General features: G+C 43.1%; 2 protein-coding genes across 3 annotated transcripts in view; both read left to right on the plus strand.

Moving 5' to 3' along the window:
• Positions 1 to 92: 92 nt before the first annotated feature.
• Positions 93 to 12,402, plus strand: LOC126398125 (suppressor of tumorigenicity 14 protein). Its single transcript, XM_050057351.1, has 19 exons — positions 93 to 455; positions 1,026 to 1,212; positions 1,336 to 1,460; positions 2,585 to 2,652; positions 2,728 to 2,921; positions 3,807 to 3,902; positions 4,234 to 4,453; positions 5,466 to 5,608; positions 5,771 to 5,868; positions 6,023 to 6,132; positions 6,312 to 6,445; positions 6,611 to 6,715; positions 6,842 to 6,952; positions 7,031 to 7,144; positions 7,287 to 7,406; positions 7,507 to 7,690; positions 7,768 to 8,039; positions 8,184 to 8,320; positions 8,977 to 12,402. Exons 1-19 carry the CDS (start codon positions 375 to 377, stop codon positions 9,142 to 9,144), a joined length of 2,667 nt encoding a protein of 888 aa, XP_049913308.1. The 5' UTR covers positions 93 to 374; the 3' UTR covers positions 9,145 to 12,402.
• A 62-nt stretch (positions 12,403 to 12,464) lies between these two features.
• flt1 (fms related receptor tyrosine kinase 1) overlaps positions 12,465 to 24,117 on the plus strand; it is a 51,551-nt gene continuing 39,898 nt past the window's right edge. The window contains exons 1-4 of one of the 2 annotated variants that reach the window (XM_050057349.1): positions 12,465 to 12,817; positions 16,000 to 16,096; positions 17,594 to 17,799; positions 21,869 to 21,993. In XM_050057349.1, the coding sequence (XP_049913306.1) occupies positions 12,760 to 12,817; positions 16,000 to 16,096; positions 17,594 to 17,799; positions 21,869 to 21,993 (486 nt within the window). In that variant the 5' untranslated portion in view covers positions 12,465 to 12,759. The remainder of the gene's footprint in view (positions 12,818 to 15,999; positions 16,097 to 17,593; positions 17,800 to 21,868; positions 21,994 to 24,117) is intronic. The other variant, XM_050057350.1, reaches the window with a different exon arrangement.

Here is a 24,117-nt window from a genome sequence, read left to right on the forward strand (position 1 = left end):
CAGCAGCCAAGCTCCAATTGTAATACCTCGCACACGTTTCCCTCAAGCACCCCTTTGTCCCTCCAAGCTTCACTCTCGCATACACAGCGAGGAAGTTTGCCCACAATATCTGTCGCACGGATGGTTGTACGGATTGTATCCTTTCATAGTGCTCTCATTGTCCCCCGCACTGCATTCTGGGGCTCCGTGTGACACCTGCCGCCCAGTTCAGGTGAACGGGAGGCGGTGAATGCCCGCCGCGTCCGAGCCGCTCAGGTCGGATTTCTGCGCTTTTTTTCAAAGGAAGCGACAGCGGGGGTTTCCTCTCTCTCCATCGTTTCTATGCCTGAGGTATTGTTGCATATCGCCTCTCCGGAGCTAAACGGGACAGTGCTATGAGGACTCTCCCCAAAAGCAAAACTTGCGAAGTGTACTGCGTCTCCGGGCATGGACACTCAGGCTGCGCTGCTGCACAGGTAAGAACACTGTGCGCTTTTCACTGCGCGTAAAGATGATGGAGCCAAACTGGACTTTGCTTTCTGACTTTTTTCTTAATATACTCTACATGTAGCCTATAACGCGTATAAAGTCTGTTTGTTTAACTTTTGGGGGCTTTTTTGTAATGGCAAAATGCAAAATGATCAGAAGCTATCAAACCGAGACAGACATGCCTTATCTTAATTGCAAAATCAGTCCCTGGGGTGCCTTTCTCATGAATGTCCATGTCAGGGTGAGCCACTTGATTGAGTGCTGACACTGCAGAGCCAGGCCGTGGGAAAGCAGACTCCTCCAGCCACGCTTTGTCTGCTCCCCCGGGGAATCTTGCCAACCCCTTAAATGTTTTAGGAGATCCTTTCAGCTCAAAGATGCTCACCGTTACTCTCACTAAATCAGTGTCTGCTCAGCCATTAAATCAATGTCTCATTGATCGTGGCAGACAGGCTGTTTTTTCTGTATCCCTGTGCTCACATAATAAAATGCAAACAATTAGAAGCAACTTGAGACATTAAAAGCTGGTATGATATTTGAGTTCTTGTGTCTGAAAGGGACAGGGGGAGCTGAAGGAGCCCACCCAGTCACTGAGCCCCCCCACGAAGCCTGAGGATCAGGCAGAGCAGGAGGAAGAGGGGGGGCGAGCTCCAGTGTGTGGCTCTTGGAGGAGATGGATGTTAGGTCTTCTGCCTTTCTTTCCCTTCACTGCTGCCATTGCACTGACTCTCCACTTCTTGACACGTGAGTACACACCTGCTTTGGTGCCTAAGACTTTTTTTCCTGTCCTTAAAATGTGTTTATTTTGAAATACACCCACGGTCACACAAGTGCACCTGTCTCAAATCTCTGCCTCTTCCTCCCCAGCTCCGCCCTCCTCAGTGTTCTTCCTCGGTGGCAGCGTGGAGTTCCCAAACCTGAGCTTCACCTCAGAGCTGGCTGACTCCACCTCCCCTCAGTTCCGCCTGCAGGCTCGGGCTTTGAACAGTTATGTAAGTGGAACGATGGACTTGTCCGTCACTGCGTCCCCTCTGAATGACACTTTAGAGTGCTGCTTGACCTTCCCACTCTACGCTGAAGCTGATCTCGCTGCTCTAACTTTGATATGGTTCACTACGGCAGGCTACTAGTGTCTTTAAAGTGGCGCTTTCAAAACACTGCTGCCCTCTTTCTCCTTCCCATTCTCCTCTCTTGTTGTCTGTCTTTGCATTCTCATTCATTTGCTTTTCTCTTTATCAGCTTTGTCCTCCTCTCCCTCGCTCTCTCTCTGTTTCTCTCCTCTGTCCCTCTCTCTGTCTCACTCTGGTGGTGTTAAATGTAAAGCTGAAACAGGAGCTGAGCACGGTGTGTGCGCAAGTTCCCGAGACCCCCAGGGACAGGGCCCTTTCAGGGCTGAGGACAAGCCCGGCATTTGTGAGCCCAGCTAGGCCCAAGCAGCAAGAGTGAGAGGAAGAGCAGGCCTTCAATAAAAACATTGTCTGTGTAGCTTTCACACAATCAGCCACTCTGTGTGCCGAACACTACAGAGAGGAGGTGAACCTCAGTTTGACGCTGGGGTCGAGAGGGAGAGACAGGGCAGTAGGGCAGGCTGGGATGAGAGAAGGATTGGGGAGATACGAGAGGGGGAATTTGGAGTAAAGGTCAGATGCACAGCCAGACATTCTTGCTGAGCGGTGGAGAAATGGTGAATTGATAGGTGTAAATCCCCCCAAATCTACACTGACATAGTGTAATGCTCCTTTAATCAGCTGTGAGGGTGAGTTAGCAGGCTTGTTAAGTGGTCATAGTATCTGCACAGCCATCTGTTCATTAAAGAACAGGTGAACTCAAGGCCAAGAGCCCATACCACCCAGGGTCCTACCTCTACACGGCCAGCAGGTAGAGACACAATGGAGCTCTGTGCTGCTCAAAGTCAACATACACACATGCAGACTTTGATACACACACACAAGAACAATGCTTTTGTTGAGCTCAGGCTGCGTGTTCGACCAGGTGTGCTCATGTGTTGCTTACACGGGAGAAGTGACCTCACTTACACTGCTGTGATGTCACACCTACAGTAGTGTAGAGTACAGTATGTTGTCAACCCTCCCTTTTTGTCTTTGTTTTAAAACAGTTCTCAGAGCTCTACGAGTCCTCGCCGTGGAGCTCTTACTACCTGCACTCAGGAATTACTGCCTTCAGGTATGATGCACTGACAGAAAGCCTGCTGATGAAATGACACCACAGTAGCAACATTGTTAACCCTTTGTGTGACAGTGAAGGAGCGGAAGGGCTCAATGTCTTCTACTGGAGTAAATTCTCCGCCCCGGATGATGTTGCAGTGGCGATCCGGATGTCCAGCCCAGAGAGGCTACAGCGCAGGCTTCCTGGCAGCAACAAGGTGCTGTGGGACAGCCGCAATGAGCAGCGCTATTACATGGAGCACGATGACGACATGCTCCACCTGCTGGGTAGAGGCTCTCACTGTTGTCTGCATACATACAGTCCATGCACGTTAACCACACACACATATGTACTCATACGTTTACTTTCTGTTTCAGCATTATGCAGATATAAGCTTACATTAAACATATTTTTCCTCTTACCTGTAGTGCTATTTATCAGTCTAGATTGTTTTGCTGTGAGTTGCCAAATGTTGGAGATATCAGGCATTAAAATGTCTGCCGCTGGTCTCCCACAATCCACCTCACCAAAGGAGAGAGGATTTCAAGAGTTTCACTGAGCTAGCTGACATTACAGCTCAGCCAAGGAGGACACCATTAATGTTTCCATCTCATGCTGTCACAAGCCTTTAGTTCATAAGTAGATACATGCCTCCTTTTACGCAGTGATACATTTGGTGGGTGTGGTTCATTAGAAAGAAAATAGCTCCTACATGAAACTGCTCACAACAAGGTCTGTGGATTATCTTGAGTAAGTGAGTCATGATTTCTTGAAGGAGACATTGCTGCTGAGTTTTTCAAATGTATTATTTTGGCACTTTGAGCCCCACAAGCTGAGTGCCATCTAGTTCCATTATACTGGAGAGAAGGCAGACATCTCTACAGCTGATATCTCCAACATTCGGCAACTCACACCAAAACAATCTAGACTGATAAACAGCACTAAAAATAAGAAATAAAATATGTTTTTTTGATTTTGTAGTGAACTGCCCCTTTAACTTCCAATAAATATGTTAAAAGCAGTAACATTCAAGTAGAAACACTTGATTTAAAAACAATTAATTAACGCTTCACCCTTTGTAAAACTTCATTAATAAATAATGTGGTTTTATATACGTGTACATCTAGTGTTGTAGAATTTCTAGTGAATGTTGGCATCTGTTGTGTGTGTAGGTTTGGACCCTGATGACTTTGAGTCAGAAGAAAAATTGGACAAGAGTAAGAATCCAAACAGCATCCAGAGTGGGAAGTGGCAGCTTGGCTTCCAAGGTGAGGAGAGCGTGCATCTGACTTTATGCTGCAAAATCTAAAGATCTGGTTTCTGATGGTGAGTTAAACGTTTAAAAAAAAAGAGTGATTGAGGCAGACTGTCTGTTCCATCAAAATAAGCTTAAACATTGTGTTTGTTTTGTGCTTTTGACTGCAGTGGATTTTTGCTTATGTGAAGTACAGCAATATTTGCCGCCAACTTCTTGGTTTCCTTTAATTTTCATCTTTTAACCCTGGTCTGCATGGCAGCCTGCTGACAGGGCAAGAAAAGTGACATGGCTCATGATGTTTGTGCAGTCATATGTATATTTCCATCACTTCATTTGTTTAGCAATGTCCTTTGACCTCTATGCCAAATATGGCAACAACCGCACCCTGAGCCTTGTGAGTCCCAAGAAGCCGTACTACCAGTGGCGTCTTCGTGTGCCGTCGGGTCATGTGGTTCGACTGGTCATCCTCACCCTGCATGGTGCCACGCCAGGAAGCTGCACCGCCCACAAGCTCTCGGCCTACGACTTCTTACTTCCATTACAGAACAAGATAATTGCCAGGTAAACACATTGTATGGCTGTTTAGACTCTGGAGTTACTGTGACAACATCTGCACTGTTGTATACACCCACCAGCTACTTAATTTGGTACACCTTGCTAGTACCAGGTTGGACCCCTTTTGCCTTCAGAACTTCCTTAATTCTTGGTGGCATAGATTCAACAAGGTGCTGTAAACATTCCTCAGAGATCTTGGTCCATATTGACATGATAGCGTCACACAGTTGCTGCAGATTTGTCAGTTGCACATCCATGATGTGAATCTCCCGTTCCACCACATCCCAAAGGTGCTCTATTGGATTGAGATCTGGTGACCGTGGAGGCCATTGGAGTACAGTGAACTCATTGTCATGTTCAAGAAACCAGTTTGAGATGATTTGAGCTTTGTGACATGGTGCGTTATCCTGCTGGAAGTAGCCATCAGAAGATGGGTACACTGTGGTCATAAAGGGATGGACACGGTCAGCAACAATACTCAGGTAGGCTGTGGTGTTTAAACCATGCTCAGTTGGTACTAAGGGGCCCAAAGTGTGCCAAGAAAATATCCCCCACACCATTACACCACCACCACCAGCAGCCTGAACGGTTGATACAAGGCAGGATGGATCCATGCTTTCATGTTGTTTACACCAAATTCTGACCCTACCATCTGAATGTGGCAGCAGAAATCCAGACTCATCAGACCAGGCAACGTTTTTCCAGTCTTCTATTGTCCAGTTTTGGTGAGCCTGTGTGAACTGTAGCCTCAGTTTCCTGTTGTTTGCTGACCGGAGTGGCACCTGGTGTAGTCTTCTGATGCTGCTGCTTCCCCATTCTGATGCTCGGTTTAAACTTCAGCAGGTCGTCTTGACCATGTCTACATGCATAAATGCATCGAGTTGCTGCCACGAGAGCTAAAAGATTGACTGATTAGCTATTTGCATTAATGAGCAGTTGAACAGGTGTACCTAATAAAGTGGCTGGTGAGTGTATGTCTACTTTATACACAAATCCTGGATGCATTTACCTGTCTCAGGTGGTGTGGGTTCCCTATTTTGGGTTCGTCCCCTGTCATGAAGCTGACATCCTCTGGGAATGTGATGCTGGTCACCTTCTCCTTCAGCAGACAGAGGGATGGAGCAATATTTAAAGCTTACTTCCAAGCCATCCCAAAAGCAGGTGACTGCTCTCACTGAAACACACACAGCCCAGTTCTACAAATCTTGTGTGACGTGTTCATGTTCATGCTGGAATTATTTATTTCCACTGATTAGCATATGCAGAGTAAAGTTGCCTCAGTGTACTCATTGCACTTCAGTGTTTCACTGTCTCCCCCTGCAGGTTGTGGAGGGTCGATTTCCTCCTGGAACGGCTCTATTTCCTCCCCCTACTACCCTTCTTATTACCCTCCTAACATAGACTGCACCTGGACGCTACGGGTGAGCCACATGTGTGCATACATGCTTGTGAGTGTGCGTGTTAGAGACAGTGGAATAAGAATGAGAAAGTGCGAGAGTGAAAGAGTGAATCATCCCTTTGTCATATGGCCCGTCCACATTCCAGCATGTGAGTCATCTTTGGTTACTTTATCAGGCGCCGTTGCCAGGATACCTGATCTCCATGACGATCGTGACGATAGACATTCAGGATTCCTCGTCATCAGACGGCTGTGAGAAAGACTGGCTGGACATCGGAGGGGTCAAGTGAGTTTTGAAACTTCATCCACATCAGTAAAATTTTAAAAGATGTTTCTACAATATTCACTTCACTTACTGAAAGTGTGTTTTATGTCATATTGTTTAAGACGTTCTATGTGTATTAAAGTGGCTGAATGTGTGAGTTCAAAGTTAGATTCCTTACTTTTGTACTCCTCTGAATCTAGGCTGTGTAATCCAGTGTCAGACAGCAGCAAAAAGCGAGTCTACTCCTCTCCTCTCTCCCTCCACTTCCATTCGGACGAATCTCTCACTCACAAGGGCTTCTACTTGGTCTACAGAGCCTTCTCTCCAGAGGGCAGTAAGTAAAATCTGATGCTTTCAAACAACTAGCTCAGACAGAGAGGCGTAGTGATGCAGTGTCAATGCAGTAGATGTGTTGTTGGCAAGACCACCTGAACTGAGACAAAGTTATGATCAAGACCAGCGTGTAGTACATTCAAATCTCATCCATGTCTGTCTCCAGCCTGTCCTCGCCAGTTTCGCTGCGGAGATGGACGCTGTATCCCTCTGAGGAAGGTGTGTGATGGAATAAAAGACTGCTCAGATGGACGGGACGAGGCTAAATGCTGTAAGTCTGTTGCCCGATTTGCCCATGATTTCTTTCTTACATGACCGTTGTGCTACACTCAGATTTGTATGCGTTTGTGTGTTTTTACTGTATGTGCGCAATTGCACATATGTGTGAAACATGTAGCATCCTGCAGGCCAGGTGAAGTGTTGTGTGGGAACGGCCAGTGTAAGCCTCAGAGCAGCCAGTGTGTGAGCCAGAGCACGTGTGCAGACAGCAGTGAGGAAGGCGCCTGTGGTGAGTAGGCTGTCATAACTGTAACACACGTGTGCTTGTTTGTATTTTGCTGATTAAAGCTTATGTGTGTGTTTACAGGAGGGAAATGTTACCACGTGTGTCCCAACAAGGTGTGTTTGCCAAAGTCTTCAGTGTGCGATGGTGTTGTTGACTGCAAAGACCGCAGCGATGAACTCAACTGTACCAGAGCGTGTGAGTATTCATGATGTTGGATACAGTGACTGATCAGTTTGAGTGTATTTTATCACAATATGTAAAATTTATTAGTACTTTTGTGTATTTTTTTAATGCCCTTTGTTCCATGCTTTCTAATAATGTCTTTCATTCTCTTTAGACCTTAAAGGCTGCTCCTCATCCTCTTACAAATGTGCTAATGGAAAGTGTGTGAGTAAGGTTAACCCTGAGTGTGATGGAGTCAAAGACTGCTTTGACGGCTCTGATGAACTGCGCTGTGGTAAGCTGTAATTGTCGTTATGACTACAAACTGAATAAAAGTCCTCTGAATTCTGCTGTCATGATTTTTGTCTCTTCCTCTGTCTCCCTGTGTGTCCCAGGTTGTGGCACCAGGCCCAGGAAGCGTACTAAAATAGTGGGTGGCTCTGACGCTGGGGCGGGGTCATGGCCGTGGCAGGTCAGCCTCCAGATGGATCGCTACGGCCACGTCTGTGGAGCCACACTTGTCGCCAGCCGCTGGCTCATCTCTGCAGCTCATTGCTTCCAGGACTCAGACGCCATTAAGTAAGAGACACCTGGAAGCGTCGTTATGATAATCATAATTCTTGTGTGTGCTGTATTCATTTATGTTGTGTCTGCAGATATTCAGATGCCCGTGCATGGCGGGCCTATATGGGAATGCGTGTGATGACTACAGGGAACAACGGCGCAGCCACCAGACCGATCCGTCGGATCCTCCTCCACCCACAGTACGACCAGTTCACCTCTGACTACGACATCGCCCTCCTCGAGCTCAGTGCTCCAGTCTTCTTCAATGACCTGGTGCAGCCTGTGTGCGTCCCCGCGCCCTCACACACCTTCACAACAGGGACCAGCTGCTACGTCACAGGCTGGGGGGTCCTCATGGAGGACGGTAAGAGCTAAAGTACAAAAAGTATGTTTTTAAATCTTGCTGATGTTTTGAAACTAACTTCAGTCTGGGCTAACACAGACAAGCATCCAGTGTGGTAAAATTTACAATATACCACAAGATGTTTGATGTTTGTTTTAATTTTAGGTGAACTGGCCACTCGCTTACAAGAGGCCTCAGTGAAGATAATCAACAGGAATACTTGTAACAAGCTGTATGACGAGGCTGTTACTCCCAGGATGCTGTGCGCAGGGAACCTGCAGGGAGGGGTGGACGCCTGCCAGGTGAGTGTGTGCTTTACTGTTGCTGTGTCTTCTCACAAGTACCGTAAACAATTCAATTAGTAGCCCGGACTGTTATTTACTTAAATCACTGAACTCAACAGGCTTATATTTGGGACAGGCCTTTAATTCCTTTTAATCAAAACTGTTGTGCAGCAAAGATGGCGAATGTGATCAAATTGTTTATTTGAACCAGTGTGAATATTACTTGTATAAAAATGTGATGTAAAGACACCCATTTGGCAGCACTTGAGGACTGACAAACATGCAACAATTTTGGACTACAAAATGCAGACTTGATGTGCAGTGGCCGTATGACCGAATTCACTGTTTATCAGTGTTCATCAGTGTTCTGTGGCGCCCACCAGAGGAGAGAAGTGTGAACAGTTTGTGTCAAGGCTGTGAAGGGTTTGCAGTGATGTTTATAAAAAAAATGGCTTTCCTCATTGAATTCAGTTTCAGATTTATGTTCTCCATCTTCCAGAATTTCCCTTTAAACCACAACAGAGTAAACTGAGACTCACACATTCATATTTTCTGTCCTCTTTAGTGTCGCACATCCTCCATGTATCTGGACCTGTCTGTTATGAAAAGTCACTGCAGATTTTCTGGAAATGTTGTTATGTTCACGTGAATCATCGTACACGTGTGTCTCTCAGGGTGACTCAGGAGGTCCGTTGGTGTGTCTGGAGCGAGGCAAGCGGTGGTTCCTGGCAGGGATCGTGAGCTGGGGCGAGGGCTGTGCGAGGCAGAATCGCCCCGGTGTCTACACGCAGGTGGTCAAGTTCACTGACTGGATCCATCAGCAGACCAAAGGACAGGTGTGACTGAACAACACACTGACATGAAATAAAGACTTAACACACAGGACGAAGGTCTCAGACCTGGAGTCCATCTTCAGATCGTTGTCATGACTGCATGACAACACATTCAGTCAGTTTTTGGGAGTGTGTCCATGGCAACGGGCCTGCGGGGACATCATCAGCGCTCCAAACCGACCAGCTTCCTTATAATCTCCGACCACTGACAGTGGCTATGTTGACATGCACAAAAAAATGTAACCTGGTTGTTAAATTAACTTGATTTTGGGTCGTTACACATAAATGTTGGAATTTGGTTTGAATACCTTACACAGATTACAAATACAATACCAAATTATGTTAGTGAATCCTGTGCTAATTTCACAGGGTGCTTTAACATAAAACCACACTATCAGCTTTTAGTTTTCACTGCACACACATAGACCGAACTGTGGTTCAATATTTACGACTCTAATTTTGACAGAGCAATAGTTTGCTCAAAGTCAAGTCAAACTTTATTTGTAGAGCACCTTTAAAACAACAGTGAAGTGCTGATCAGTCACAAATTACCAAAGCAACACAGAGAGACAAACAGCAAAAGGAACAGATGAAAATAATAGAAATAATAGAGGACACATTGCAGCACAACAGAGGATGAAGTCAATTGAAATGTCAAGCTCAAATCAACGAGATGAGGAGGGTCTTCAGCAGCAACTTAAAGGTTTCTGTGGTCTGAGCAGTTTTCATTTGAATAGGTAAGGTGCAGAAGTTCGGTCACCACTGTTTTTGTGTTTTGTTCTGGGAATATCCAGGAGCATCTGATTGGTCAACTTCAGTGCTCCAACTAGAATATGAAGATGCAAAAGTTCTGCTTGATAAGGTGGCACCAGCTGGTTTAAAGCAGGATTTATACTTCTCCTTGGATATGTAACAACACGTCCTAGCGACACAGATGTCCTGTCTATTTTTGTAAGCTGAAACCATTTCCCTCAGTGGAAACAGCTTTTATTTACTTTAATTTCACAGATAAGAAACAATAAATTATGAAGACAATGAAACCTCCACAAAAATATCATTTTAAGTCTTGTGTGATTTATCCTGGCTTCATATATTTGTATATTTGTTTGGAAAACGTGTTTAGTATAAGACAGTTGTTTTGTCAGTGAGTTGTAATGGAGCCAAATTATGTACTGTTACCTTTGTTAAATGTTGCTGTTGTCCCTGGCTTCATATGAGTAGAGGAAAAGTCCACTAGCTGCTAGGCTAATTTATACAATGTAAAATGCTGTAGGCTTGTGCTAATAACGTTAGCATGTTGTATTTGTGGGGAAAATGTGTCCAGATAAAGACAAGTGTTTGTCTGTGAATGCTGCGAGTTATAGTGAAGCTGATTTGTGTACTTGTGTTTGAAATGGTTGCTATTAAGCCATGTTTAATGTGTGTTTAATGTGTGTTTTGAATCAACTAAACCCTGCCGCCAACTAGCTCACAATGGCATATGCCACATGTGTAGGCTACGGCGTATTCTCTGCATAGAGCTGACACACAAGTATAAATCCTGCTTAAAACCTTAAAAATAAGCAATAAAATCCTGAAATGGACAGGAAATTAGTTGAGGGAAGTCAGTACTGGTGTTATGTGATCACGTTTTCTGATTTCAAGCTAGAGATACAAGCGGCAGCATTATGTACTAACTGCAGATGTCAAACAGGCGATTGTTGTACACCCACATTACACCACAAACCAAGTGCCATCTAGTTCCATTATATTAGACAGAAGGCAGACATCTCTATGGCCAATATCTCCAACATTCTGCAACTCACGCCAAAACAATCCAGACTGAAAGATAGCACTACAGTTATTAGGACGAATATGTATATTTGGTTTTTGGGTGAACTGTCCCTTTAAGTCTCCTCAGTCAGATGGACTGATCAAGCCCAAAGTTCAAGAAACTAGCCAGGTTATCCCGTGCATGTAAATGTAGCCAGTTACTTCCTGTTTTTCCTGTCACAGCTGACCATGTCAGGTGGTGCCAACAAAAATCACAACGGACCTTTTACCGAATGTGGAAAGAGTTCTCTCCCCGCACGCATGTAACCATCTATTTTTTCCTCATCTACATTCGTCCATGTACTGTATATGTGTGTTCATGACCGACTGTATGTGTATTGTACTGTATGTGTATGTATGTGCATTTGTATATCATGAGTTTCTCTGAGTCATAGCCTTATGCTCAATATATTCTGTAATGGTAGAGAAGTGAAAAATCCTTCAGTAGGAGGTGATAATATATTTTGCATTTCAGTTTTACTGTGATTTAATTTATCATCACGGTGCCTCTGTTGTACATCATGCTCCATGAGAAGCATGATCACAGCTCCCTTTAAAAATCATGATGCTGGTTAATAAGATTATCAGGAGGAAACTTTACCAATCTTTTCTGTGCAGACACAATGGCATGTTCACCTGTCTCCCGCTGCTCATTCAGCTCACATCACCACCCAGTGGCCACTTTGTACCACCGTTTATTTTATGACCCGAGGGAATGATGCACCTCACACCCAAAGGATTAAAAAACATTGTGCATCATTGTTTAATTATACCAGATTATATGCTTTTACATTAAAGACACAGTTTGCAGTGCAGCAGGTCTTACAAAAACTGTTGTAATTATTATTACTATGACATTTATAGTGTTTTGTTTTTTCTTACTACAGTGTCCAAAAGTGAAATTTGGCTGAGGCTGGGCTGAGACATCTCTGCTGCTTTAGTGGTAATTGGTGCTTTGACTGAAAAGAGTGCAACATGAGGCACCTGTGCAGTACAATACTTTGGAGACAATATAATTTCATCACCATGATGTTACAGTTTGAGTAGGAAGTCACCTTAAAGCTAAGGTTACCTGTTTATACGTGACGAGTTCCCTGTTTTTCTAGTTGTGTGATTTGCTCGTCCAAGAAAATCTCTTCTTTGTTTACTTTCCGATGAAAGATTGAAATGTGAGAAACGTGATTGTCAGCTTGTTGATGAGAACACCACCCGTTTTCTCCGGTGCCTACGTGCTGATCACCGCGTATACCAATTCAGAGTACACGCAAGATTTAAGCACAGAGCTGCACATATGCGCATCCTCTCCGGCACTGGTGCGTAATTCTAGTCTGTTCTGGAAATAAAATAACTTGCAGATTTTTAGATGGGAAATGGCTTTTTCATGTATAAATGAATGTTTTAAAGTATGTCAAAAAGCAAAGGCTAGTTTGGACCGTTAACCTTTATTAACACCTCACAGGTCGATTGCTTGACCACTGGGGAGAACTAAAAGGGACTGCTGTTACGCGCCTTGGGTGTGTCAATGGACGTCACGGAAGTCCGCTATCCGGTGGCTGCACTGTGGGAACTGTATAAATCCGCGCCACTATCCAAAACGATGGGAAAAAGTTGCACTGGAGTTCAAGCGTGGTGTCCTGTTGCGTGATCTCCCGCAGCTATCCTCAGGAAACCAACCACCTCTATTCACTGACCGTCAGCGCTGAGCGCCACAGCCAAGTGCGCTGCGTTGTGTCCAGTCTGCTCTGGAGGGGGAAAACATCAGGAATAAAACTCGTCTTATATTTGATATTTGAAACCTCGGAGTCACCAGAGATGATGAATTTTATCCTCATCTGCCTGCTATGTGGATTGTATGGTGTTCTTGCAAAAGGTGAGTAACAAGTTCAGTTTTGTTGATGCAATAACAAAGGCTGCGCAGAGCACCTGCTGTAACGGTTTGAGCCGGTGTTGATAACTTACACAGCTACTTAAAGTTATTATTTAGGTTTTATTCGTAAGGCTTTAACGGTTTAATGGTAAACTAGTGATAACCTGTGGAAAATTGTATTTTACGCACGACTTTTATTATGAACATTGTTTCCCATGAGCCAGGGGGTCCTAACGGGTCATGAGGTATATTTACGCTCATCAAAAACAAAGTCATTTCCATCACTAAGGCAGAACATTCAGTCTTTACTTTGGAAGAAAACAAAAGATGCACAGATGTGGCTCTTCATTGTGGCGCGCTGTGGTGCTGCTGCTCGTTTATTGGGCAATTAAGTCGCCGGTGCGCTCGTGTGTCCGAGGCCGCTGAGCCTGTAAACCTCTATTGGCACCGAGTGCAGGGAGGGAGATAAGCGCTATCCTGCTGGACACTTGTTTGGATAATGCGGACCTCTGTGGCCCGGCTCCTTGTGCGCTTGGCCCCGACTGAATGGACACATGCAGGGCGTTGTTTCCTGAGACTGATGAGTTTGTCTAATGAAAGTTCTGATTTAAAAGAACGAGGGGTCGTGACCGACTGAAGAAAAATATCCACTGGGCAGGAACCGGGGTTAATATGCGCTTATTGCTCAAACAGTCGGCAGGTTGCTTTTATGCGCCTCGCAGACCTCTGTGGTTTTATTGGTCATTTAGAAGTCTTTTGTGGCTGAAAGACAAAAAGCTTCCATTGTTTTTTTGTCCCTGCAAAATAATGCAATGCGCAATGAAAATCAAGTTAAGAACTTAATATGCATGGCCTGATATTTTTTATATATATATATATAAACACATATGATCTATGTCAGTTAACATAATTAACTATTAATTAAGTAGCATTTGCTTTTTAAAATACTTGTTTTAAGTGACTTCTCTGTTGTCTATTTTAAAGAAAACTAAACTAATAAATAGCAGTTATCTGGTATTAATTGGTCAAATCAGCAAATAGGGGAGAGCTGTGAGGCCCAGTAGTTCAATTAGGCAAGGTTTTAAGGAACTTTATATATCTTTTTTTTTCTCTGGCCAATGCAATAATCTGTCAATCAACAAATAGTCTAAAACACAATCTAAAATCAGTACAATAAATATATTATCATGATAATAATCGGCATGTTGAGGACGTCAGGAGTCCTAATGTGCAACATGCATACAGCATCTTACAAACATTTTACATACTTATACATTCACTTTTATTAGTACCCATCCCATTGCCATTGTTAAAATATTATAATTAACTTTATTAGGTTAATGATGCAAATAACATCTGATAGAAGATCTTGATTTTTCTTTTTACAAAAAAACAACATACTTTTTATAACCAAATTTCATGAAACAATCTGCCCATATGATGATTCGGTTAAACAAATTTAGGTTCTTCTCTTTTAGCAGTAATATCCCCCCTTTATCCTCCCCCCAAAAATGCCCTCCCTGCTCATAAAAGCAAAATAATCAAAAATAAATAACAATAATAACATATATAAAGTAACTGATCAACAAAGAAAAAATCAAAATACATACTCAGCACAAAATCCACCCCTAAACAGGACATAATGAGTAAACATTGTCAATTAATTGACATTTTTATTATTTCAACAAGTTTTTAGCCTGTTTTGTTGCCCTATTACCTTAGACAACTGAGAGTGTTAGATGAATTCTCTAGAAATGATTTCATCATCTTAAAGCTCTTGAGATTAGATGCTGTGATGTCAATGCAGAGAGGTCTCGAGGTGGGCACTTGAATAGTGTTAAATGTCAGTTTTTTATAATAATGGTCATTTTTTCTCCTTGGACACGAACATCTGCATCATCAAGTGTTTCTTCTGAAATTCCTGATAGGTTAGTAAAGTTTTTTTTTCCCTGGGAGTGTTTAATGTGCAGAAACCTCCTACAAAAAACATAATGCCACATGATGGGTGTGTTGCATTTCTGTGGTTGGAAATGTGATGTTTTTCTTTCAATTTTACTCAGGTGCAGTAGCAGGAGAACTGCACTGAGATATTTAGAAATGGTGCCATTAGACGCTCCACAGCTATGTGAGAAGGCCTCAACAAGGCCTGGTGGAGATCACTAACTTCCCCTCCGTCTTCCCTCACACTGTCATGTGTGTGTGTTTCTTGCCTACTCACTCACACACTGTGAAACCCAAGGAAATAGTATAGGAAGTGCTAACAGTGTGAGTAATGCTAGATCTGCTGAATGGGGCATCCACTGGGAACAATGATGCTGACAATAAACGGTAATAATGGACTTTCGTGATAAACTAACTCACTGCTGTAGGAGTGATTTAACTACTCGCAGAGCAGTGACACAGTTGAGTTGTGAGGAGTGTTTTGAGCTGTACACCCTGTAAGGAGCAGTCAGTGAAGGACGGACTTCCCTGAATGATGTTTCCGCTGTTGTTGGGAGGAAGGAAGGGCGGACAGACAGACGTCTTTATCTCTCATTAATAAACCTCAGCGATGGAGTGGAGAAATGCCTTTATTTGATAAACAAGAGGCACACTGCTTACGCATTTCCACACAAGCCGTCAAGTGGCCTGAGTGAGGAGATGAGCAGAGGGTCACAGATACAGTGGCCTGGATGTACTACGTGCTGTGGAGCCGGGACTCACACAGACAGACGGTTCTGCAATCAGTCAAGAGTCCGGTTTAGTCCGGTTTGTAATGGACAGAGCTTACAGGAACTGTCCACAATATTTATTGGTTGTAAAGTGTTTTGTCTTTCAGGATTTCCTCGGAAAGTGGTCTCATGCAGATCTGGGTCAACACAAAGGGACTTGGACCTTCTCGTTCATGACTCCCAGTCATACGATTAGAATTGAAAATTTTGATATATAAGTTTATTAATTAGTAGAACTCATTCCCTTGTTTCAGAAAGTAAACACCCTGCTCAGATGTCCCTAAAGAATATTGCATGATGAACTCTTACAAGCTGACCTTGACCTCTGACCTCTCTGAAGGATTCATGTCTGTAAATAAATCCTTTATAATTACTATTTGACTTCCCATACTAGTTTGGCAGTGCAGTTATTAAGTCATGGGATGTTGCTCCCACTACAGACATCTGATTCTCATCCTTCTCCTGCCTCTGCAGACAAAGATCAGAAGGGGAAGTACAGCGTTCCTATTCTGGATGTGAAAACCCGGCAGCTGGTTCATGACATCAACCAGACACTACTGCTCAGCTGCAGGTGAGTTTCAGGTAGACAGATCCAATCCAGAAACCCTAATGTGGGCAACAGTGTTGCATGACAGAGCTTACAATATTACAATAGCTGTGAACAAAGCAAACACCCCCCAAACATCTTTAAGACTTAATTATCTTAGAGTCATATATAAAATGATCGTCAAAATCACCACCAGCACACTCACTGTTATTAGACAATTTATTGAGATACCAAGTTGTTGTAGAGGCAATTTACTGACTTTTTTCCAACTTAAAGGTCCAGTGTGTAGGATTTAGGGACATCTACTGGTAGAAATGGTATATAGAATTCATAACTACCTTTTCATTAGTTTATAATCACCCAAAAATACGAATTTTTGTGTTTATGTTACATTAGATTGAGCCCTTTATAATGGAGTTGAGCAGGTCCTCTACCACAGAGGCCACCATGTTGTTCTATGGCAGCCCACAATGGACAAACCAAACACTGGCTCTAGATAGGGCCATTCACATTTTCGCTCTTTTGCATTTTCATGTCAGCCACCATAGTTTTCCTACACGCTTCGCACATGAGAGAAGGTTCAGTCTTGCAACCCCACCACCACCACCACCACCACCACATGCCACTTAAGTCCACACTCTGGACCTTTAAATTTATATCGGCAATAGATTTGCAACATATAAACACTTTATTCACATGTTACGCCATTCATCATTCATTGCTAATAGATCTAGTTGTAAATATGTTTAGATATTTTGGTTTTGACTCTTGCGTAGTGTCATGTTTTCTCTTTACCCACCCAGTTGTGATTCTTGTGCTCTCAATAGGCGATATAAGTGTCTCCATTAAAATATTTCTTCAACAGTGGTCCTACAGGGAATTTATTTCTCCCGAGCTCTTCCTAATATCTTTATATTCTTGTTATTGATAGTTTCTAAGCCAAAGATCTGTTGCTTCCTATTACACACTCCACATGTGTCAACAAAACCAGACAAGATGTTTTCCATGCAAAGTTTGTAGTCATAGGCTAGAATTCGGAGGGACACGTGGGACACCCTCAATATTTAGAACCTGTACATTTGTGTCACCCAAAAAATATGTGAAAGTAGCAGAAGACTTTTGATTTGATGATATTTAAGGTATTTCCACCATATACTAATGCAGAAAATGCACAAACTGGTGCAAAAAAATTAGCATAATGTAGGAAGTAAAGTGCTGATGCTCAAAATTTCTTAGCACAGGACCCCCAAACCCCCATTTCATACAATTTTATTCTCATTTTCCACATTCAACACCAAAACATCATACAATCCGAAGCAGACACTAATACATGAGGGATCTGAGTCTTAAAAAGCCCTTTAGTGCATCTTCATAAGGCTTCTCAGTGTGATTTAAAGCTCTTGAAAATAAAGTCTTCCTACCCCTTATGGTGAAACAGTCTTTGGCTAAAGATATATACATCCCATGATGAAAGCCGCCATTTTCTAAGCAAACTCTCGACACTCTGTACCTGTTGACCAGGGGTCGCTGGGAGCTGACTTGGGCGTTCCCATCAGGTTTGGCCAGAGATCAGGTGCAAGTAAAGGAGTCTCGCTGTGGCAAGACGAGCCAGCAGTACTGCAGCCAAGTGACGGTGAGCAGCGCTCAGGCCCAGCACACCGGCCTGTTCCACTGCAGGTACCGACACCGACCCCGGAGACAGACCTCCATCTATGTATATGTCACAGGTAAGACACTGCTGCCCGAGGTCCAAGAGTTTAGCTGACACTTCTTTTCTCTTTTGTCTCTCTCATAGAGCAGCCCTTCATGCCTTCACCCCTTCATGCTCATTGTTTATATCCCCAGGTTAAACAGGATGTGGTGGGTGCTAAATACAGACCAATGCCAGAGAGCCAATTATATCTAAACACTGTTTGTCCCAACAACACATCCTTCTAGATGACTCTGGCACAGTTTCATCCCCCTCCTCCCCTGCCTCTCTTTTCTCAGCCCCGGCCTACCTCCCCGTTGTCTATATATAAATCCTTTTTTACTTTCATTTACGTGCTACCTCGGGGCCAGGAATAGCCCAGCTGCTGAAAGGCTCAGGCCTGGGCAGAGTTTCCCAGGGCATCAGCCTTATCTGCTCTGCTCAGCCTTGCTTGAAGCATCCTGTGCTTGGGGGAGGAGGGGAAGGGCTTGAAGGGGGTGTGCTGGGAGGGGATGTCGCTGTGTCTCTACAAGGAGGCGATGGGGAGGTGTATGGAAGTGCATGTGTGTGTGTGTGTGTGTGCATGTGTGTGAGAGAGGAGCTGAGAAGGATAAGATGAAGGCCAGCGGCTCAGTGGTATCAAGGGGCAGAGGAGGCACGATGTCTACCCGGGCGGCTCCTCCCTGTCCTGGAGGGTGACGCTGGTCGGGCTGGGCCGGGCAACGAGCTGGGCTGGAGGCCAGGGTCACAGGGCACGCTACTGTTTGGCCAACAGGACCCTCGAGGGCCATCAATCGCTCAGGTCACCATGTCCATTAAGCGTCAGACTTGGCCTGCAGCTCTTCTCAGACGTTGCCTCCCTCCCTGAGTCCTCTATTAGGAATCAAAGCAAGAGAAGGAAGCCCTCGGTCCGCTAGTCCTTTGGGTACTTTTGTTCGAATGTTCAGAGATTTGCTTTCCTTGAATAACACCCTACGGTAACAAACAATACAGTGAGCAACACCCACACTTTTCAATGGCACAGGACTATTACAGTGGTCGAGCTGGGAGAAGAAAAAGCTCAGAGAGGCTGTTTGATTGCCTCTAAACAATCTGTGTGTTTATTGTTGACTTCACGCAGTTATTTACTGAATGGGTATTCAATGAATGGGCGTGGAGTATGTTTAGGAGTGTGTGTCTGTTTGTTTTTGTTTATTGCTGAGATTGATACTTGGAAGTGTTTGTTTGTGTGTTTGTGTACAGAGGCAGGTGATTGTTATCTTTCCTCTTTGTGTGTACATGAAATTAAAGGGTCAGGTCATAGAAAATCATAGAAAAATATGTTTTCTCACTCGGCCCAGGAGTTATTTTCCACTGGGGACGGAAAAATCCCCACAAATAAAAAGACAAATAAAACTTAAATAAAAGAAAGTATTTTTTTTTTTAACTTTTATTATGTGCCCACACCCCAAATCTGACACCAAACGTATTACAATGCACCATGCAGATTTTATTGACTTTAATAATAATGATAATAATAATAATAATAGATTAATAAAGTGCCTTTTATACAGGGGGTGTAGCTCAGATTGCTTTGAGGAGAAGAAACAACAGAATGAATACAGGCACATTAATAAGGGAAAGTACTGCTTAATAAAACAAACCAATTACATGAATAACAAACAAAAGAAGCAGCACACAGCAAGAACAGACAGGCTAAATTTAATAGAATATGTGAGAGATAAAAACAAGGAAGGCATATGAAGAATATAACAGAATAAAACAAAGGAAAGTTTTCATCTCTTGTGGCCTTGGTTAGAGAAGCCTTTTAAACAAGTAAAAGAATCTTAAAATCAATCCTAAGAGACACCTAGAGTGGGTGATTTACTCTCTATGTCTTGTTCTAGTTAAAAGCCTGGCAGCAGACCTCTGAATTAATTGTAGTTTATCAATGGATTGTTTTGAAAGAACAGTGAAGAGAGCATTACAATAGTCCAGAGGTCGGCAACCTGCAGCTCCGGAGCCACATGTGGCTCTTTATCCCCTCTACAATGGCTCCCTGTGGGTTTGCCAAAATACAGAAAATAAATTGATAATAAAATAAAACAGAATATAAAAAATAAAATAAAATAATATTTAAATAAAATAATATAAAATATATATTTTTTAACATTTCAATTTTCATACATCATTATTTTGGACCTAAAGTGAGTTTACATACACAGATTGTAAAAATGTCTAGCCTATACACTGATAAAAAAATTCTTTACATTTTGTCAACTAAAATGTTTGTCATACGTCTACAACCTGATATCTTTTCCTCTAAATGTTGCCGCTCAATGTGGATGACTCGCTGGCTAGGCTAACTATTGATTCCAAATCCAAAAATGGAAAGCAGAGAACTTAACAGTGAGTGGACAGATTGGTTTGCTGTCACCATTAAAATAGCAAATAATCAGGAGTAGCCCCCTGTGTCATTATAAGACAGATTTTTTTTTTTCTTTTTTTTGGCCAAAAAGGTTGCTGACTCCTACAGTCTAACCTACTCGAAATAAATGCATTAACAAGTTTTTCGACATTTGTTGATTAGTCTGTGTTTTCATTTGTCTCTGAGATAACTGTCTCCATTCCAGTACAGCTGCAGTGAATGAAAGTCTGTTTCTCTCAGCATTAACAAAAAACAATAGCAGCATCTCTTTCCTGAAACTGTATCCCTGTGAAACTTTCACTGGAACTTCTCTCTACCGTAGAAAAAATTCCCATGAAAACTGTCGATAGTGACGTCTGTGGGTTATCCAGGACACACTTTCTGGAAAGACAGGTTCTGGTTGAATTTCTGAAAAGTCCGTTTTCAGTGCTGTGAGCACCACAAACATAGGTTCATTTACCCGGTATTGAGGCAGAAATATAAAAAATAAATAGTCTTTTTCCTGCAAAAATATCAAACAATCTCTCGTTCTGACTTCTTAGCTGATTTTCTCTCTTTTATATCACTGCAGTTGAGTATCTTTGAGTTTATTTTTATTGAGTTTAAATTAGGGATGCACTATATTGGATTTCTTGCCAATGACTGATATACTAATATGTAACAACTCAATTGACCGTTAGCCGATACCAATATCGATAAATCCACTCTTTTCCGCACCTAACTTTAGTGATCATCAAGTCTCTTCTGTAGTGGAATTATTATTATATAATATGCATGTATACTCCTATTGTGATGGCCCACCAGCAGATGGAGACATGAAATACAATATTTTCATATTTAAAATATTCATTCATCATGCAAAATTAGACAAAGCATTTTGGCTGATTCAGTTCATTTTAAAGCCGATAATGGCCGATACCGATGGTGTCTGGCAAAGTAAAAAACAAATAAGTCTGCACACCAAGTAGCTCCCGTTTAAAAGGACTTTGATGCAGAGTGACGTTTTGAGCCACATGGCTCTTCCTCAGACTTCGGGCTGTGTCGCCCAAAACGTTACTCTGCATAAAAATCCTTCTAAACGCGAGCTACTTGGTGTGCGGACTTATTTGTTTTTTACTTTGCCAGGTGTTTCTTTGGTCCAGCACCCACTCCATTGGACGTTGGAATGTCTATGTCTTTTGTACTGTCTTTATGCAGATGACGTACCAGTATTATCAGCATGTCGGCTGATTCCAATATTCCATTTTAAAGCTAATATCGTCCGATACCGATGACAGGCCGATGTCATTGTGCATCCCTAGTTTAAATAATTGGTTATCTAAAATAGGACATTTGAGGATATCAGCTTGGACTCAGAGACGCTGCCACAGACTTTCTTCACTATGTTTTGACACCACAAAGCAAAAAGTAATAATCGAGAAAGATTTCTTGATAATGAATATAATTGTTAGTTGCAGCCTGAAAGTATAATATACGACAAATATAAAGTAAAACCACCACCAGTGCAAGGTTAAGTCCCACGAGAGGTAAGTGAGAAAATATGTTTTTCTGTATTTTTTATGAATCTGTACATGTGGTTGTAAGCTCTTATTGATGTGATATTGGTGTGTGAGACAGAAAAGAGTCTTGTTCATGCATTTATTTGACATGCTTATTATCTGTACTATACGTGTCCCTGACCGCAGTGTTTGGGTTTCAGACAGCCAGCAGCCATTTGTGGAACATCCGGGTATGAGCCCAGATGTGTTGTACATGAAGGAGAAGCAGCCGCTGGTCATCCCCTGCCAGGTCACCCACCCTAACATCACCACCACACTCGTCAAGGTCAGTGCAAGAAAAATATGAATGAAATCACAAGCAGACAAGTTGGATGTCTTTTTAATTCACACTTGGTGCAGAGATTCTCTCTGTATCCGGATCTGTACATGTAGTGAGTGTATTGTTCTCTGTACAGTTACACCACTCACATTCTCTGCACATCATCACTTCCCAGTTTGTTCCATCGGAGCTCACATATGAACACAGTGCACCGTCCCGTTGTTTCCCCCTCTCTAGATCATTCGCCACATTGTTCTTATCTTGGCAGCCATTACGCAGTGGTGTGTGTGTCCGTTTGTTTGTGTCCGTCTGCGGATATGTGTGAAAGTGTGTGCGGATATGGTTGTGAGTGTTGGTGCTTGAGTGCTGAGTGAGGGGGCGAGTGAGACAGTGTTACTAAGTGCAAAGAAGAGCATTGAGAGGGCCTGCTGTCTGCATGCGTGTCAGGTTTTTTCTGAGTACATGTTGTTTTATGGATGTTATTTGCCTGTGAATGAAACAAAACGACATCCATCTGCCTGAACCTGCAAGAAAACCTTCCAGTCAGAGATGCCCCTTTCTTTACTGACTCTTTCCGATGGAGCGGCGCCCACAACGTCCTGTTGGCACTGTTTCTACCTCTGGAGACAGGACGTGGGGTCTGGAGTGCCCCTTTGGCCCCTGGCCAGCACAACTTCCCACGTCTCACCCTCCACTTCTTGTAGTAGGAATCCTGGCTGCCAACTTCCCCTGACTGATGCTTTAAACAGCTGGTTTGCGGAGGAAGCAGAGGCAACTACTGTTGGCCCTGACGGATCAAAGTACAGTAGATTCTCTTTAATCACAAGTCCTGACCGTTAATATGACGCCTTGTGCGTCACTGTAGGAAGCTTATTGTGGTGTCACTACAATAGAGTTAACTCTCTTCATCAGATATCTACAACAGATATGCTGATATTTGCCAACTCTGACCACGCACTCTTAGAGAATTTGTTGTTCTCTCTTCTGGGCGGAGATACAGGTGCCCCAGGGTAAAAAGCAACAAGTTTAAATTTCCTTTGTTGCAAGTGACTGCACTGCTCAGCAGCAATTTATCATGGCTACTAATGCAATGGTTCGATACCTTTATTAATCAGATACATCAGATTAAGTGGTTGATCAAAAAAAATTACACAGCAAAACATAAAAATAGCAAAACATTGCAATGCCACGACAAGCAACCATGCAAAGGCACTGCTGTAAGAATGAATAATAAGCGAATGTAATCATTATCACCAGTTCTAGTATTCTAGTTTTATAGAGTATGGTTTCTCCAAATGGTGTTTGCATACCCCATGTTGACTCCATGGCTACGGCTTCGAAAAAAAAGAACCAAAATGTATTAAAGGGACACTCCAACAATTTAATATTGCACTTCTATGAACTATGGTTCAGAAAGTTCAGAAATCCTACACTTCCCATCATACAACTCAAACACATCTCTGCCTGGTGGATGTCCATGTCTCTCGGTCTATTCACCCCCAGTTTGTACCACATGCTTTTATTTTCCTGAGGTGGACATGAACTCAGTCTCATGGCAAGCCATATAACTGTTGTTGAGATATTTCACGCTTGATCACAGTGGTGGACGGACTGAAAGACTGACACTGCTATGCATAGAGCCACGCTGCTAACATGGCTAAAAAGCAAGATTAATAATGCAACAGAAGAACGTGTTGGGAACTTGAGGATTGGGATCCAAGAAGTGTAAACATCCCCCGCATGACATGTTGTACTACTTCTCCAGCGTATGAGTATGATGCTAAAACAGTCATGGCTGGACATCAACACACACATGTTTTTGTGCTGCTTCTATCCCCTCACAAATGCCTGGAAGCACTAAGGTAATTACACTAAAAATAGCTCTCCTCTTCCTTCATCTCCCTCCTCCGACCCTGCGCTGGCCGGTCTGAACCAGGAATCCACTCACTGTCACAGCCCCTGGAGTGTTTTTTTCCTGGAGGAATTTTGCACTTTACCCGGATCTCTAATATGACCCTTCTCAGCGGGAACAATACTCAGGAGGCTCTGCTCTCTCACTCTCGCTGTGAAAGTGACCAGGAGGTCCTGGAGGTCCGGGATGACGGGGTCGACCTGGGGTTCCAGTCAAAA

Source organism: Epinephelus moara, chromosome 11 (genome assembly GCF_006386435.1).
Source record: "Epinephelus moara isolate mb chromosome 11, YSFRI_EMoa_1.0, whole genome shotgun sequence".
In the NCBI taxonomy this organism is placed as follows: Eukaryota; Metazoa; Chordata; class Actinopteri; order Perciformes; family Serranidae; genus Epinephelus; species Epinephelus moara.

What these genes read in the sequence shown, in the direction of transcription:
- LOC126398125 (XM_050057351.1), top strand. Translation starts at nt 375, where the DNA reads ATGAGGACTCTCCCCAAAAGCAAAACTTGCGAAGTGTACTGCGTCTCC. An exon ending in AGCCTTCTCTCCAGAGGGCA is followed by an intron (nt 6,446 to 6,610) that starts GTAAGTAAAATC and finishes GTCTGTCTCCAG; the next exon opens with CCTGTCCTCGCCAGTTTCGC. An exon ending in GAGGGGTGGACGCCTGCCAG is followed by an intron (nt 8,321 to 8,976) that starts GTGAGTGTGTGC and finishes TGTGTCTCTCAG; the next exon opens with GGTGACTCAGGAGGTCCGTT.